Source organism: Chlorocebus sabaeus, chromosome 8 (assembly GCF_047675955.1).
Source record: "Chlorocebus sabaeus isolate Y175 chromosome 8, mChlSab1.0.hap1, whole genome shotgun sequence".
In the NCBI taxonomy this organism is placed as follows: Eukaryota; Metazoa; Chordata; class Mammalia; order Primates; family Cercopithecidae; genus Chlorocebus; species Chlorocebus sabaeus.
In genome coordinates, this window is record NC_132911.1 from 103314325 (window position 1) to 103333069 (window position 18745).

Consider the following 18745-nt stretch of genomic DNA (forward strand, 5'->3'; position numbering starts at 1 on the left):
GGTAACAAAAGTGATATGAAACTATTTGCAAGAACAAGACGTAAACATTTAAAAATTAATTTGTTAAAAAGCTCTGGGGTGATACTAATATGAAATTGCTTAATTACATCTGAATTTCTCAAGATGTTATCATCTTCTACAAATCTTATGGAATTGAAGTTAAGAAACGATGACTGTAAAATATGCAAATAGGCACTCTCAAAATAATAATGTAATTTTGCCATATATGTTTGTAGTACAAAGACTTGGACAAATTTAATGAAAATTATCTTTGAAAAAAGTGAAATGACTAATAATCTTTCACTCTATCTTTTAGCATACGGCGGCATCAAGAAAGGAGAGCAATTTTGACTCCCATTTTGACAGATTTTTCTGTCCGAATAACTGGAGCACCGGCTATCATTTTCACCAAAATCATTTCTCCAGAAAATCTGCATACTGAGGTTAGAACATAATTTTGATTTTATTTTAGTTTAAAAAATGGAATTGCTCCTCTTTGTATGTTAGGGATTGCCACAGTTTCAGCCCATAGGACTTCAAATTAGCTGATTAATAATAATGGCTCTTATCATAGCTAACATTTATGGATTTTGTAGTACTCTTCAGTTATTGCTTTCTTTATAATAACTCATTTAATCCTCATAATAATCTTATTTGTTATTCCTGGTATCCCTTTTTTTTAGATGACAAAACTGAGGCATAGAGAAGCTAACCAAGCTACCCAGATTTTCACAAATAGTAAGCAGCAGAGCAGGGTGTGAAACCACCTGGTCCGACTCCATCCTCTACACTCCTAAGTACTACAGCCTCTTTTTAGTGAAAATAACAATAATACTGACAGATAATCAGATTACCTTACATAGTGAGTTCTACATAGATTATTTAGTCTTCACAACATTCTTATGAATTAGATACTACTAGTGTACATATTTTAAAGATGAGGAAACTGAGGTGAGGTGAAAACAGATTAAGTAACATACCCAACATTAATTGGTGGATCCAGGTTTCAATTCTGATCACTATGGCTTATTACCTCCAAATCCATAGAATAGAAATGTATTAATAGGGGAGGTTCCAAGATGGCTGAATGGGAACAGCTCCAAGCTACAGCTCCCAGCGTGAATGACACAAGATGGGTGATTTCTGCATTTCCAACTGAGGTACCAGGTTCATCTCCCTGGGGTGTGTTGGACAGTGGGTGCAGGACAGTGGGTGCAGCCCTCGGAGCGAGAGCTAAAGGAGGGCGAGGCATCACTTCACCCAGGAAGCGCAAGGGTTAAGGGAATTCCCTTTCCTAGCCAAGGGAAACCATGACACACAGCACCTGGAAAATTGGGTCACACCTGCCCTAATACTGTGCTTTTCCAAGGATCTTAGCAAATGGCAAACCAGGAGATTATGTCCCACACCTGACTCAGAGGGTCCCGCACCCATGGGCCCTTCCTCATGGCTAGCACAGCAGTCAGATCTAACTGCAAGGCAATATCAAGTCTGGGGGAGGGGCGCCCACCATCGCTGAGGCTTGAGTAGGTAAACAAGACGGCTGAGAAGGTCGAACTGGGTCCACCTCAGCTCAAGGAGGCCTGCCTGCCGCTGTAGACTCCACCTCTGGGGACAGGGCATAGCCAAACAAAAGGCAGCAGAAACCTCTGCAGATTTAAATGTCCCTGTCTGACAGCTTTGAAGAGACCAGTGGTTCTCCCAGCACGGAGTTTGAGATCTGGAAATGGACAGACTGCCTCCTCAAGTGGGTCCCTGACCCCTGAGTAGCCTAACTGGGAGGCACCCCCAATAGGGGCAGACTGACACCTCACGGCGAGGTACCCCTCTGAGACAAAGCTTCCAGAGGAATGATCAGGCAGCAACATTTGCTATTCAGCAATATTCACTCTTCTGCAGCCTCCACTGTTGATACCGGGCAAACAGGGTCTGGAGTGGACCTCGAGCAAACTCCAACAGACCTGCAGCTGAGGGTCCTGACTGTTAGAAAGAAAACTAATGAAAAGAAAGGACATCCACACCAAAACCCCATCTGTACATCACCATCGCCAAAAACCAAAGGTAGATAAAACCACAAGATACGGAAAAAACAGAGCAGAAAAGCTGAAAACTCTAAAAATCAGAGCACCTCTCCCCCTCCAAAGGAACACAGCTCCTCACCAGCCACAGAACACAGCTGAATGGAGAATGACTTTGAGGAGTAGTGAGAAGGCTTCAGACGATCAAACTTCTCCGAGCTAAAGAAGGAAGTTCGAACCCATCGCAAAGAAGCTGAAAATGTTGAAAAAAGATTAGACAAATGGATAACTAGAATAACCAATGTAGACAAGTCCTTAAGTGACCCGATAGAGCAGAAAACCATGGCACGAGAACTACGTGACTACGTGTATGCTTCTTTTGAGAAACATCTGTCCGTGTCTTTGGCCCGCTTTTTAATGGGGTTGTCTTGTAAATTTGGTTAAGTTCCTTATAGATTCTGGATAGTAGACCTTTGTCAGATGGTTAATTTGCAACATTTTTCTCCCATGTTGTAGACTGCCTGTTCACTCTGATGATAGTTTCTTTGGCTGTGCAGAAGCTCCTTAGTTTAATTAGATCCCATTTGTCAATTTTTGCTTTTGTTGCAGTTTCTTTTGGCATCCTCATCATGAAATCTTTGCCCATGCCAATGTCCTGAATGGTATTGCCCAGATTTTCTTCTAGGGTGTTTATAGTTTGGGGTTTTACATTTTAGTCTCTAATCCATCTTGAGTTAACTTCTGCATATGGTGTAAGGAAGGGGTACAGTTTCAATTTTCTGCATACAGCTAGTAAGCACTCCCAGCACCATTTATTAGAGAGTCCTTTCCATATTGCTTGTTGTTGTCAAGTTTGTCAAAGATCAGATGGTTGTAGGTGTGCAGTCTCATTTCTCAGTTCTCTATTCTGTTTCATGGGTCTATGTGTTTGCTTTTGTACCAGTACCATGTTGTTTTGGATACTGTAGCCTTATAGTACAGTTTGAAGTCTGGTAGTGTGATGCCTCCAGCTTTGTTCTTTTTGCTTACAATTATCATGGCTATTCAGGCTCCTTTTTGGTTCCATTTGAATTTTAAAATAGTTTTTTTCTAACAAACAGAAAGGAATAGCATCAGTATCAACAAAAAGGACATCCATACCAAAACCCCATCTGTAGGTCACCAGCATCAAAGACGAAAGTTAGAAAAAAACCACAAAGATGGGGAAAAACCAGGGCAGAAAAGCTGAAAATTCTAAAACACAGAGCGCCTCTTCTACTCCAAAGGATCACAGTTCCTTGGCAGCAACGGAACAAAGCAGGACGGAGAATGACTTTGACAAGCTGACAGAAGTAGGTTTCAGAAAATCGGTAATAAAAAACTTCTCTGAGATAAAAGGAGGATGTTCGAACCCATTGTGAGGAAGCTAAAAACCTTGAAAAAAGATTAGATGAATGGCTAACTAGAATAAACAGAGGAGAGAAGATCTTAAATGACCTGATGGAGCTGAAAACCTTGCCATGAGAACTACATGATACATGCACAAGCTTCAGTAGCAGATTCAATCAAGTGGAAGAAAGCGTATCAGTGATTGAAGATCAAATTAATGAAATGAAGTGAGAAGAGAAGTTTAGAAAAAAAGAGAAAAGAACAAAGCCTCCAAGAAACATGAGACTATGTGAACAGACCAAATTTACGTATGACTGGTGTACCTGAAAGTAACCAGGAGAATGGAACCTGGCTGGAAAACACTCTGCAGGATATTATCCAGGAGAACTTCCTCAACCTAGCAAGGAAGGCCAACATTCAAATTCAGGAAATACAGAGAACGCCACAAAGATACTCCTCGAGAAGAGCAACTCCCAGACACATAATTGTCAGATTCACTAAAGTTGAAATGAAGGAAGAAATGTTAAGGGCAGCCAGAGAGAAAGGTCGGGTTATCCACAAAGGGAAGCCCATCGGACTAACAGCAGATCTCTCAGCAGGAACTCTGCAAGCCAGAAGAGAGTGGGGGCCGATATTCAATATTCTTAAAGAAAAGAATTTTCAACCCAGAATTTCATATCCAGTCAAACTAAATTTCGTAAGTGAAGGAGAAATAAAATCCTTTACAGACAAGCAAATCTGAGAGATGTTGCCACCACCTGGCCTGCCCTACAAGAGCTCTTGAAGGAAGCACTAAACTTGGAAGGAACAACCGATACCAGCCACTGCAAAACCATGCCAAAATATAAGGTCCATCGATGCTAGGAAGAAACTGCATCAACTAACATGCAAAATAACCAGCTAACATCATAATGACAGGATCAGATTCACATGTAACAATATTAAGCTTAAATGTACATGAGCTAAATGCTCCAATTAAAAGACACAGACTGGCAAATTGAATAAGGAGCAAGACCCATCAGTGTGCTTTATTCAGAAGACCCATTTCACGTGCAGAGACACACAAAGGCTCAAAACAAAGGGATGGAGGAAGACCTACCAAGCAAATAGAAAACAAATAAAGGCAGAGGTTGCAATCCTAGCCTCTGGTAAAACAGACTTTAAACCATCAAAGATCAAAAGAGACAAAGAAGGCCATTACATAATGGTAAAGGGATCATTTCAATAAGAAGACCTAACTATCCTAAATATATATGCACCCAGTACAGAAGCACCCAGATTCATAAGGCAAGTCTTTAGAGACTTACAAAGAGATTTAGACATCCACACAATAAAAATGGGAGACTTTAACATCCCACTGTCAACATTAGACAGATCAACGAGACAGAAAGTTAACAAGGATATCCAGGGATTGAACTCAACTCTGCACCAAGTGGACTGAATAGACATCTACAGAACTCTCCACCCCAAATCAACAGAATATACATTCTTCTCAGCACACATCGCACTTATTCCAAAATTCACCGAATACGTGGAAGTAAAGCACTCCTCAGCAAATGTACAAGAACAGAAATTATAACAAACTGTCTCTCAGACCACAGTGCAATCAAACTGGAACTCAGGATTAAGAAACTCAATCAAAACTGCTCAACTACATGGAAACTGAACAACCTGCTCCTGAATGATTACTGGGTATATAACGAAATGAAGGCAGAAATAAAGATGTTCTTTGAAACCAATGAGAACAAAGCTACAACATACCAGAATCTCTGGGACACATACAAAGCAGTGTGTAGAGGGAAATTTATAACAATAAATGCCCACAAGAGAAAGCAGGAAAGATCTAAAATTGACACCCTAAAATCACAATTGATAGAACTAGAGAAGCAAGAGCAAACAAATCTGAAAGCTAGCAAAAGACAAGAAACTAAGATCAGAGCAGAACTGAAGGAGAGACACAAAAAAAGCCTTCAAAAAATCAATGAATCTAGGAGCTGGTTTTTGAAAAGATCAACAAAATTGATAGACCGCTAGCAAGATTAATAAAGAAGAAAAGAGAGAAGAATCAAATAGACGCAATAAAAAATGATAAAGGGAATATCACCATCGACCCCACAGAAATATAACCTACCGTCAGAGAATACTACAAACATCTCTGTGCAAATAAACTAGAAAGTCTAGAAGAAATGGATAAATTTCTGGACACATGCATTCTCTCAAGACTAAACCAGGAAGAAGTTGAATCCCTAAATAGACCAATAGGCTCTGAAATTGAGGCAATAATTAATAGCCCACTAACCAAAAGAAGTCCAGGACCAGATGGATTCACAGCCGAGTTCCACCAGAGGTATGAGGAGGAGCTGGTACCATTCCTTCTGAAACTGTTCCAATCAACACGAAAAGAGGGAATCCACCCTAACTCATGTTATAAGGCCAACATCATCCTGATACCAAAGCCTGGCAGAGACATAACAAAAAAAAGAGTAGATTGCAAAAATTTTCTCCCATTCTGTAGGTTGCCTGTTCACTCTGATGGTAGTTTCTTTTGCTGTGCAGAAGCTCTTTAGTTTAATGAGATCCCATTTGTCAATTTTGGCTTTTGCTGCCGTTGCTTTTGGTGTTTTAGACATGAAGTCTTTGCCCATGCCTATGTCCTGAATGGTACTACCTAGGTTTTCCTCTAGGATTTTTATGGTATTAGGTCTAACATTTAAGTCTCTAATCCATCTTGAATTAATTTTCGTATAAGGAGTAAGGAAAGGATCCAGTTTCAGCTTTCTACTTATGGCTAGCCAGTTTTCCCAGCACCATTTATTAAATAGGGAATCCTTTCCCCATTTCTTGTTTCTCTCAGGTTTGTCAAAGATCAGATGGCTGTAGATGTGTGGTATTATTTCTGAGGCCTCTGTTCTGTTCCATTGGTCTATATCTCTGTTTTGGTACCAGTACCATGCTGTTTTGGTTACTGTAGCCTTGTAGTATAGTTTGAAGTCAGGTAGCGTGATGCCTCCAGAAAATTTTTGCAATCTACTCATCTGACAAAGGGCTAATATCCAGAACCTACAAAGAACTCAAACAAATTTACAAGAAAAAAACAAACAACCCCATCAAAAAGTGGGCAAAGGATATGAACAGACATTTCTCAAAAGAAGACATTCATACAGCCAACAGACACATGAAAAAATGCTCATCATCACTGGCCATCAGAGAAATGCAAATCAAAACCACAATGAGATACCATCTCACACCAGTTAGAATGGCGATCATTCAAAAGTCAGGAAACAACAGGTGCTGGAGAGGATGTGGAGAAATAGGAACACTTTTACACTGTTGGTGGGATTGGAAACTAGTTCAACCATTATGGAAAACAGTATGGCGATTCCTCAAGGATCTAGAACTAGATGTACCATATGACCCAGCCATCCCATTACTGGGTATATACCCAAAGGATTATAAATTATGCTGCTATAAAGACACATGCACACGTATGTTTATTGCAGCACTATTCACAATAGCAAAGACTTGGAATCAACCCAAATGTCCATCAGTGACAAATTGGATTAAGAAAATGTGGCACATATACACCATGGAATACTATGCAGCCATAAGAAAGGATGAGTTTGTGTCCTTTGTAGGGACATGGATGCAGCTGGAAACCATCATTCTTAGCAAAGTATCACAAGAACAGAAAACCAAACACCGCATGTTCTCACTCATAGGTGGGAACTGAACAATGAGATCACTTGGACTCAGGAAGGGGAACATCACACACTGGGGCCTATCATGGGGAGGGGGGAGGGGGGAGGGATTGCATTGGGAGTTATACCTGATGTAAATGACGAGTTGATGGGTGCAGCACACCAACATGGCACAAGTATACATATGTAACAAACCTGCACGTTGTGCACATGTACCCTACAACTTAAAGTATAATAATAATAAATAAATTTAAAAAAAAAAAGAAAACATAAGGGAAAAACAAAAAAAAAAAACAAAAAAAACAAAAAAAAGAGAATATTAGATAAATATCCCTGATGAACCTGGATGCGAAAATCCTCAAATACTGGCAAACCAAATCCAGCAGCACATCAAAAAGCTTATCCACCATGATCAAGTTGGCTTCATCCCTGGGATGCAAGGCTGGTCCAACATATGCAAATCAATAAACATAATCCAGCATATAAACAAAACCAAAGACAAAAACCACATGATTATCTCAATAGATGCAGAAAAGGCCTTCGACAAAATTCAACAATGCTTCATGCTAAAAACTGTCAAAAATTCAGTATTGATGGAACGTATCTCAAAATAATAAGAGCTATTTATGACAAACCTACAGCCAGTATCATATTTAATGGGCAAAAACTGGAAGCGTTCCCTTTGAAAACTGGCACAAGACAGGGATTCCCTCTCTCACCATACCTATTCAACATAGTGTTGGAAATTCTGGCCAGGGCAGTCAGGCAGGAGAAAGAAAAAGGGTATTCAATTAGGAAAAGAGGAAGTCAAATTGTCCCAGTTTGCAGAAGACAGGATTGTATATTTAGAAAACCCCATCATCTCAGCCCAAAATCTCCGTAAGCTGATAAGCAACTTCAGCAAACTGTGAGGATACAAAATCAATGTGCAAAAATCACAAACATTCTTATACACCAATAACAGACAAACAGAGAGCCAAATCATAGTAAACTCACATTCACAATTGCTTCAAAGAGAATAAAATACCTAGGAATCCAACTTATAAGGGATGTGAAGGACCTCTTCAAAGAGAAGTACAAACCACTGGTCAATGAAACAAAAGTGGACACAAACAAATGAAAGGACTTTCCATGCTCATGGGTAGGAAGAATCAACAGCATGAAAATGTCCATACTGCCCAAAGTAATTTATAGATTCAATGCCATCCCCATTAAGCTACCAACTCCACAGAATTGGAAAAAAACTACTTTAAAGTTCATACAGAACCAAAAAAGAGCCCACATTGCCAAGGGAATTCTAAGAAAAAAGAACAAAGCTGGAGGCATCACACTACCTGATTTCAAACTATACTACAAGGCTACAGTAACCAAAACAGCATGCTACTGGTACCAAAACAGAGAGATAGACCAATGGAACACGACAGAGCCCTCAGAAATAACACTACACATCTACAACCATCTGATCTTTGACAAACCTGACAAAAACAAGAAACGGAGAAAGGATTCCCTATTTAATAAATAGTGTTGGGAAAACCGCCTAGCCACATGTAGAAAGCTGAAACTGGATCCCTTCCTTAATCCTTATACAAAAATTAAATCAAGATGGATTAGAGACTTAAATGTTAGACCTAAAGCTATAAAAACCCTAGAAGAAAACCTAGGCAATACCATTCAGGACATAGGCATGGGCAAGGACTTCATGTCTAAAACACCAAAAGCAATGGCACAACAAGCCAACATTGACAAATGGGATCTAATTAAACTAAAGAGCTTCTGCACAGCAAAAGAAACTACCATCAGAGTGAACAGGCAACCTACAGAATGGGAGAAAATTTTTGCAATCGACTCATCTGACAAAGGGCTAATATCCAAAACCTACAAAGAGCTCAAACAAATTTAGCTCTTTGTAGAAAGAAAGAACAAACAACCCCATCAAAAAGTGGGCAAAGGATATGAACAGACGCTTCTCAAAAGAAGACATTTATGCAGCCAACAGACACATGAAAAAATGCTCATCATCACTGGTCATCAGAGAAATGCAAATCAAAACCACAGTGAGATACCATCTCACGCCAGTTAGAATGGCGATTATTAGAAAGTCAGGAAACAATGGGTGCTGGAGAGGATGTGGAGAAATAGGAACACTTTTACACTGTTGGTGGGACTATAAACTAGTTCAACCATTGTGGAAGACAGTGTGGTGATTCCTCAAGGATCTAGAACTAGAAATACTATTTGACCCAGCGATCCCATTACTGGGTATATACCCAAAGGATTATAAATCCTGCTGCTATAAAGACACATGCACACATATATTTATTGCGGCACTATTCACAATAGCAAAGACTTGGAACCAACCCAAATGTCCATCAATGACAGACTGGAATAAGAAAATGTGGCACATATACACCATGAAATACTATGCAGCCATAAAAAAGGATGAGTTCATGTCCTTTGTAGGGACATGGAAGAAGCTGGAAATCATCATTCTCAGCAATCAATCGCAAGGATAGAAAACCAAACACCTCATGTTCTCACTCATAGGTGGCAATTAAACAGTGAGAACACTTGGACACAGGAAGGGGAACATCACACACCAAGGTCTGTCATGGGGTGGGGGGAGTAGGGAGGGATAGCATGAGGAGATATACCTAATGTAAATGACGAGTTAATGGGTGCAGCACACCAGCATGGCACATGTATACACATGTAACAAACCTGCATGTTGTGCACATGGACCCTATAACTTAAAGTATGATAAAAAAAAAATTTTTTTTTTAAATGAAAAAAAAGAAATGTAATAATAATCTTATTATAACTAAAGCAATTCTTCATAGAACTTTTTATGCTAAACACAATATAAACTTTTTGCTCATTCACAGAATTGTAAGTCAGTTATTATAAAATGTTTGGAAAATTTAGATACATAATACTAATTTCTTGTATATCCACAAAAGGGGTATAAAGATTAAATAAATCTACTAACATCTTATAGCTGCTTAGTAACACTGTTGGTTTAGAATACATGAAACTCCTTATGACATGCCCTTTTTCATACCAATGCTGCTATGAAAATACGAATTAAGACTCACATATTGAAATCACATTTAAGAAATGCTTCTATTTCCTGTGTGTATTTGACTCACAAAAAATGGGATATCATAATCCTTTTACATTATTAAGATTTTTTTCCTCCAAAAATATTCTTTACTTGGATTCCCAAATACTTGTCATTGAATTCAGAAACAAAGATAAGAATATATCCAAGTGTTGATGAAATATCATCCTATCTTAATTAAGTCATCTTCAAAGTCATTTAAAGGCATGATTTGAAGGCATTACTAGAAACTTCCTCATTCCCAGGTAAAAGAGGCAGGAAGCTAAAAGTCAGGAAACCTAGTTCTAGACCAAACTCAGCTTTATACTAAAGGTTATCCTCCTAAGTCATTCATTTAAATTCTTTGTTCCATCAGTTTTCTCATGCATACCTTAGTTGCCTCATATATAGCAACTCTTGTTGCCCTCTAGATTGTTATAAGGTTCAAACCGATCAATAGAAAAAATAATTATAAGAGGAATCTGAAAAGCTATAAGTTCTATAAAAATGAAAATTATCCTTGTTTTTATGTTATTAGCTGCTGATTCTACCAATTGCATTGATACTATTTAACCTCCTAGTGTAAGATCAATTTTTTGCAAGTTTTCACAGGATGTATGCCACCAATAGAGCCAAAATATTTTTAGTACAAATTTTTATGCTCTTGGGTAATGTTATGGTGACTATTTTTTCTAAATCCTGAATTGGTATACTTTTTTCCCTTTTTGTCAATACCTGAGGAATAGAACAAGAATTCTAACTAGAGTGAATTAATACAGAGAACTTGTGGAGGAAAATGTTATTTAACAAAAAAAAAAAGAATAATTGTTTCAGACATGCTGTTCTTTATGGCTTTATTAAAAGCTGCTCTAAGCTGACGCATTTGCATTTGGACTAGTCATAGTCTCCTTATTAAGTGAAGCTACTGGATTGGTTTTTTGTTTTGTTTTGTTTTCCTTGTCTGAACAGTTTTCCAGTGATAAATGTTCAAGTGCCTCGGTTTTGCAGAACAGCACCAATTAAGTTATGGACATCTACCCAATGCTGCCAAGATTTTAGCAGTTTAAAGAAGTGAAATAAATTAGTCTAGCTATCTTCAACACTCTGTTTTCTTATAAATCATTTAGAGTATGTCCTTTGGAGAATATTCATACTGTGGCTCTTAGCAATTATAATTGCCTGCCTACAATTGTCTGTTTACATCTGTCTGCCCAACTAGATTATAACCTCCTCAAGAGCAGGTTGCTGTTCAAGGCCAACATTATTCTTTGTGATATTCCTAGAACTCTACTGTGGTTCCTAGTACTTAGGGGATTCTTAGTAAATATTTGTTGGTTTGAATTCATGAACAAGATTATGCCACACAATTACATTGTTGCTACATATTGAAAACAATAATAATAGTTTGAGGTATGGAAAAGTCAAATAGGTATGAAAAGGTGAAGACTTCTTATTGTTAGTTGTGTATATCTAGCACAAGGCCGAACACACAGCAGGCCCTCATAAATATGAAATTTATCTATTAAATTCTGTCCAAGTGACTGCTCACCATTTTTGCTCTACACCTTAATGTATGAACTTGAGTTCTAGGAAACATCACCAAAGTAGTGAAGGTCAAATAAGTAAGAATGATAAATTATCATCTGAAAGCTATCGTGTTTCTTTATCTGTATTCTTCCTTTTTTGCTTCAGGAGATTTTAGTGTGTGGCCATTCCTTAGAAGTGAATATAACCACAAACCTGGACTTCTTCCTAAGTGTGGCTCAAGTTCAACTCTTACATCAGTTAATAGTAGCAAATATGACTGGACTGGAACCATCAAACAAGGCTGCAGAGGTAACTGTTACCTGATTTTGATCAGGCTTACTGCACTTGTTCCAACTTTACATTCACTGCAGGAAAACTGTAATTAAGCTGACTGCTTTCTGCTTAATTATTCTGTATTTAACTTTATTCAAAATATAGTCATAAATCATTTTGGATTGTTATTCTTTATTTTAGAAATTTGTTTGGTCTCTATTCCTCTTATTTATCATGTACCTTTGCAAAATTGCTGTGGACTGACCTCAGAGGAAACTCTGTTATATACATAATTTTATTGCCCTGCTGAAATTATAAAGTATGATGTGAGAATCCTGGTATAGCTTTCATTTACTCAGATACATTACAGTAATAAGGCCTCTTTTGGAAGTGAACTTTCTAAGAGTACTATGGGAATATCTTCAATAAATAACTTGTAAAGCATTCGTTTCCCATGCTCAGTGGGAAATGAATGGACACAATCATAAAAGTTGAATGCCTGCCTAGAATTTTAATTTTGATCCGGTGTTCGTTGGAAGCCTGTATTGTAACCACAAAGTGTGTCAGCAAGAAACAAAGAAAGCTATTTGTTAGATTCTTCTCAAGATATATTTTCTTCGCATTTTGTTTCCACATTGCTCTAACATTCTGCACTTAGAATAAATATTTTGTAAATACTCAGGTGAACAAACTGTTTATATATGAAAAAGATGTTCCTTTTATTTTTGTCATGAGTTGTAAAGAAGGCTTTAAGTTCTGTTTAGTAAGAAGGTAGGAAATGAAGAGGAATTTAGGTCTTTCAAGTCAGCACTGTTTCCATTCTCCACAGATTGGGTATTATAACTGCGACATTATTCTTTCAGTCTTCTTCATTTAAAAAAAATTATTTTAAAATGATAAATCTTTTATCTTTTGTAAATGGAGATTTTCTAATGTAATCATCCTTTACTAGCCATGATATCTATTTATTCAATATCTATTGTAAAAGGACTTTAGAACTACATATTCTCCACAATATTAACTTTTTAAATATACATGAGGGAATCCATAAAAATGTAATTATATGACATCAAAATAAGCAAATTAAAAAATACTTCCCCATGCATTTTCGATGAGGCCTCTGAAGCACGTTGAGTTGGATAAAAGTAAATTACATTCCTATATTATTTGTGCTAATTTTGTGAATGTCTCCTATCAAAGAAATCTAACTCTCAGATCACTGATTGTTTTAGGAATTCGTATAACTTAGCAAATTGGTTATTAACTATTATTTATATACTTTTAATGCCTCATAAGGGGATCAATTTCAGTAAATAAAGGGATACTGGGAGTTACTGACTATCCCTCCCTGAATGTTGAATCATTACTGACAGTTCCATAAACTGGATAGGCATTGTTTTCTTCTGCTTTAAAAAGGTATCTATGGCTGTGTGTTTCTCCTTAGAGATCATGTTACAAGTACAGATGACATGAATGTTTTTAAATGGTTAAAATGGTAAATTTTATGTTATGTATATATATCACAATTAAAAATACAGGCTATATAATAAGAAAGGACTGTTTGGACCTTTTCCCAACCCTGGTGGGACATATCTGTAAAAAGTTCAGTATTTTAGAAAGGACCTACAGTGCACTGGAAGAATATGATTCGATTTTTGAATCATATTAACAGAACTCATATTTGATAGTCTATGAATATAAAGATATTTTAGTTACATAGAATACCCTGTAATAAGTCAAGGGTATATTTTGAAAGGGCTGGTTGACTGCCTTTAGTGTGGTTTCATAACCACACTACCACAAATTTTTTTTTTTTTTTTTTGAGACAGAGTCCTGCATTGTTGCCTGGGCTGGAGTGCGGTGGTACCATCTCAGCTCACTGTAACCTCCGCCTCCCAGGTTCAAACGATTCTCCTGCCTCAGCCTCCCAAGTAACTGGGATTGTACGTGCCTGCTACCATGCCCAGCTAATTTTTTTGTATTTTTAGTAGAGACAGGGTTTTACCATGTTGGCCAGCCTGGTCTCCAACTTGTGACCTCATGATCCACCCTCCTCGGTCTCCCAAAGTACTGGGATTACAGGCATAAGCCACCGTGCCTGGCCTTTTTTTTTTTTTTTTTTTTTTTGACACGGAATCTCACTCTGTTGCCCAGGCTGGAGTGCCATCTTGGCTCACTGCAACCTCCACCTCCTGGGTTCAAGCGATTCTCCTGCCTCAGAGTTCCAAGTAGCTGGGATTACAGGCGCGTGTCACCATACCCAACTAATTTTTGTATTTTTAGTAGAGACGTGATTTCACAATGTTGGCCAGGTTTGTCTTGAACTCCCGACCTCAGGTGATCTGGCCCCCTTGGCCTCCCAAAGTGCTGAGATTACAGGCGTGAGCTACTGTGCGCAGCCAAGAATTTTTTTAAAAATTCTTTTTGAAAAGAAAAATAGGAAAATTAAACCTGGCTAACTTATTGGGAAAATGGAGGAAGATACATATGTTAGTATGTATAATATAATCCTGACATTATAAACAAATACTATTTCATAGGAATTATGGATTAATAATGAGAATCCCATTTATCAGGTTTTCTAGAAGGCACCCTGTGAATTGTAGACCAGTAAATGTCAAATCTGTTCTAAATCCACCATCTGATACTATATTGATACAATATACTTCTATAAGAAGAAATTATGTATATTTGATGTTATACATGTTTTTTTTTTTCTTTTCTTTTCTTTTCTTTTTTTTTTTTTTTTGTTTAGTAAAGATGGGGTTTCACCATATTGCCCAGGCTGGTCTTGAACTCCTGGCCTCAAGGGATCCATCTGCCTTGGCTTCCCAAACTGCTGGGATTACAGGCATGAGCCACCACACCTGGCCTAATATAGTATGTTTTTTGAAGGTGTTAACGTTTTCAGACAACCTTTTGCAATATTTATTTGAAAGATTAATTTTGGCTGGGAGCATAGTGGCTCACACCTGTAAGCCCAACACTGGGAGGCTGAGGTGGGTGGATTGCTTGAGCCCAGGAGTTCACAATCAGCCTGGGCAGCATCGTGAGACCCCCATCTCTACAAAAAAAAATATTAAAAATTAGTTGCTTGTGGTAGTGTGTGCCTGTAGTCCCAGCTACTCGGGAGGTTGAGGTGGGAGGATCACTTGAGCCCCAGAGGTCGAAGGTGAAGAGAGCTGTGGTGGTGCCACTCCACTCCAGCATGGGTGACAGAGCAAGAGACCTTGTCTCAAAAAAAAATAAAAGGAAGATTAAACATTATTCAAGAATAATCAAGAATAATATCACTTGGGAGGCCAAGGTGCAAGCAGATCGTTTGAGCATAGGAGTTCAAGACCAACCTGGACAACATGGCAAAACTGCATCTCTACAACAACAGCAAAAAAAAAAAAAAAAAAAAAAACACACACACAAATTAGGCAGACATGGTGGCACATGCCTTTAGTCTCTGCGACTTGGGGGCTGAGGCAGGAGGACCACTTGAACCTGGGAGGTGGAGGCTGCAGTGAGCCGAGATGACATCGTTGCACTCCAACCAGGTAACAAAGTGAGACCCTGTCTCAAAAAAAAAAGTATAATATGATAGTGGGATTATGTATTAGTGGAGAAAACATCTATTCAATAAACAAAGGGGAAAAAATGAACATATCTTTGGAACTAGAAGTGAAAACCATAGGGTAATCTGAGGATTCTTGCCAGAACCAATATTTAATATTAATTTTAATTAAAATGACAGCTAACACATAATGAAATTTACCAGTTCACAGCCAAAATGACTGGATGATGGATTAGGAAAATTCTGTCCCACATTAAACAAAAATTTTCCAATATTGTTGCTCTGAAAAATGTGTTTTAGATGGGGTGAGACCACTAGACCAATGGACCTGTATTTGTATTATTAGATTTTCACTGTCCCTTTCAAATACTATAATTTCCATGATTTCTAGCTCCCAGAATATTTAGTTTCTGCCTTTAAATGAACCTTGTTTCTCTGTACATACAGGTTGAGTCCCTTATCTGAAAACACAAAATTCGAAATGCTTCAGTGAGCATTTTCTTTGAGGGTCGTGTCATGTTAATACTCAAAAAATTTCAGATTTTGGAGCATTTTGGATTTTGAAATTTCGGATTAAGGATACCTGTGTTATGACAGGCTGAGAAATTACATAAAAGAAACAGGAATTTAATATTCAAAAACAAAATGCATTCCATATTACAAAGTACATGTCCTTCCTTATCTAGCTCGCTGCAATAGTTCACCATCCCATTCTATATTTCATGTCTCCATGACATCTGTATCTAGAGAACTAGTACAACAGGCACGTTATTTGGGATTCTTACATGTTAGTTCTCTGCCTTTTACATGAGGTGAGAGTCCACCTTTTGGATACCTTAACAGCCAAAGCCAAATTTACAATTGTAAGTTCACTCCCAAAACAAAGCTCCACTACTCAGCCTTGATTTCTAAACCAGTAAGTTTAACAGGACTGTGGTTGACACAATTGGTTTACCCTTCAGAAGGTTCTTCACCTTCTTACAAGATAGTCTTAGTCTCAAAAAGGCCATTAGTTTATTTATTATAATATGGCTTTATTTTTATCAAATTAGTAAATGAATTTTAACAACCAAAATTTGCTAATGAAATACATCAAAGTAGCACAATCCCTGATACCCCCACCTCATCCTGCCTGATAGTCAGCCACTCTTTATAAGCTGTTTCTTCAAGTATTTATCTCCATATTTCTAAATAACCTGAATGGACTATCATCTCTTGATTCACTGTTACCGTATTCACTTGCTATTTGTTGTAAATAAGGATTCTCTCTCTTTTGCACTTCCTTTCTACACTTCCATCTTCCCAGTATTCTTATATCATATTCTTTTTTGTCAATCTTAATTGTTTTCATTATAAAGATGATATAAATATTGTTCATTGCTTAGTAAATTAATGTAGTGTGATAATATTTCCTGTCATTATACTTTTTTGTTTTTATTGAAGTTACTCATTGACACAATTTCTATTTACTCATTTTTTTAAAAATCTCTGTGTCTTCCCTGTCGCTAACCCACACTCCATTCCTATCAGTGGCTCTACCATAATTCCTCGCAATTTAATTTTTCGCACTGTAAAACGTATCAGATAGCATCACCTCTGCTTTCCCCCCGAGAGCCATTTTTCCTAAAGTTCTTTTTCTGCCTTCTCAGTTCTGGGACTGTTAGTTCTCTAGACCTACGGCACACTTGGCATAAAAGAGCCAGATGAGAGAAGATTCTGATTTGAGGTCGATGTAAACAATGTTAGAGAAAATCTAGGTATCAATAAAATAATGTGTTCTTCTATTAATATAAGTTAGTAAATTGACCAGTATCTTTATTCTATCATTCTAAAATATTAAGTATTATTATTTACTACATTAAAAAGTATAATAGTATAGAAAAATGTTGTCTGGCTAATATAATCTACTTGGATATTAAAAAATTTTTTTATAAAACAGAAAATAATGCATTGGGCTTTTTTGCTATGAACTGTCATTGAGCTTATGCCATATGAAGTGATGGTGGAGGTTGTTTGGGGTGGTATTATTACTGTTTTAACTTAGAAATAATCTGTTTTGTAGTTGTGCTTCATTTTAGGAATAGAAATTCTTGTCTTTTAGTAGAAAGTGAAAAATTCAAGACATTCTTGACCAAACTAAGGATTGTCAGAAATAATTAGAAATAGGAACTTGAAGGTAAAGAAGAAGGAAAGGGTCTTTAAGTGTGTGGTGGCATAATAACAGATGTCTTCTGGAATAGAATTTCAGGTAAGATGAGGCATATAGAGGAAATAAATACCCAAAATGTATGTGAATAAAGGGGGTTTTGGAGAGGAAACTGAGACTAGCGTGAGGGAGTATGTTGATTTTCTGGTCTGTCTTGCTGCTTTCTTTCTTGAGGTGGTCATGAATGGAAAAGGCCAGATCAGAGGCTACATATTTCTATATTTAGGAAACGAGATGGGAATTTTGGACAGTATGCATAGGGTGACCTCCCATTGGTGTTGCTATGCTGAGTATTTTGTTTCCTATCAGAGGCACCTGGATATACTACTTGTAACCAGGCAATAAACACAGGCTCCAATAAAATATGGATTCAAGCAGAGCCTTAAATGGACAAGAGGGGCTGTGACGGAATACCTCAAATTTCTAAAAATCTAGGCCTGGAAAAGATATTAAGTATTTTACTGCCTATCTTCTCCAAGGGAAGGGTTTCTTAGGTACAGTGAACTGTCACATCTATCACAATTTTAGTTAGGCCTTGTCAATGTTAAAATTAGTGTACTTTTCTCCTGATAAACAAGCTTGTGCTGAGACAGGAAAACATCACAGTTGCCTCAAAGTAGATGTAAGACATCAAGAAGAGAATAAAATTTTAAAGTTTTCAACCATGATGATGTTTATCCCTATAGATTTCTTTACTAGAAATCCAGTAAATGCATGAAGTTTTCCTCAGGCTCTAGTAAATTGTCTATGCTAGTCTTATTAGGCATTGTTCATTGAGAGCTTACTATATGCCAGATACACTATCTACAGTGTGACAGAGGTTTGAAAAATAAATACACTATGGTCTCTGCCCTCTAGGCTTTTATAATCTGGTTGGGAAGTAAAGCATCGACAAATGGAGTGATAACTAAGAACACAGGGCAGTATATAAAAAGTGTTAAATATACTCTATGGAAAATTAGACTTATGAGTCTGGGGAAGAAAGAGAAAGCTTTA

At 37.4% G+C, this 18745-nt stretch overlaps 1 protein-coding gene across 8 annotated transcripts in view; it reads left to right on the forward strand.

Moving 5' to 3' along the window:
• VPS13B (vacuolar protein sorting 13 homolog B) overlaps positions 1-18745 on the forward strand; it is an 870718-nt gene that overhangs the window by 554409 nt on the left and 297564 nt on the right. For 7 of the 8 annotated variants that reach the window (XM_037999868.2, XM_073018246.1, XM_037999863.2 and 4 more), the window contains exons 32-33: positions 317-443; positions 11874-12017. In XM_037999868.2, coding sequence (XP_037855796.2) covers positions 317-443; positions 11874-12017 — 271 coding nt within the window. Of the gene's footprint in view, positions 1-316; positions 444-11873; positions 12018-18745 lie in introns of those variants that run through there. The other variant, XR_005240849.2, reaches the window with a different exon arrangement.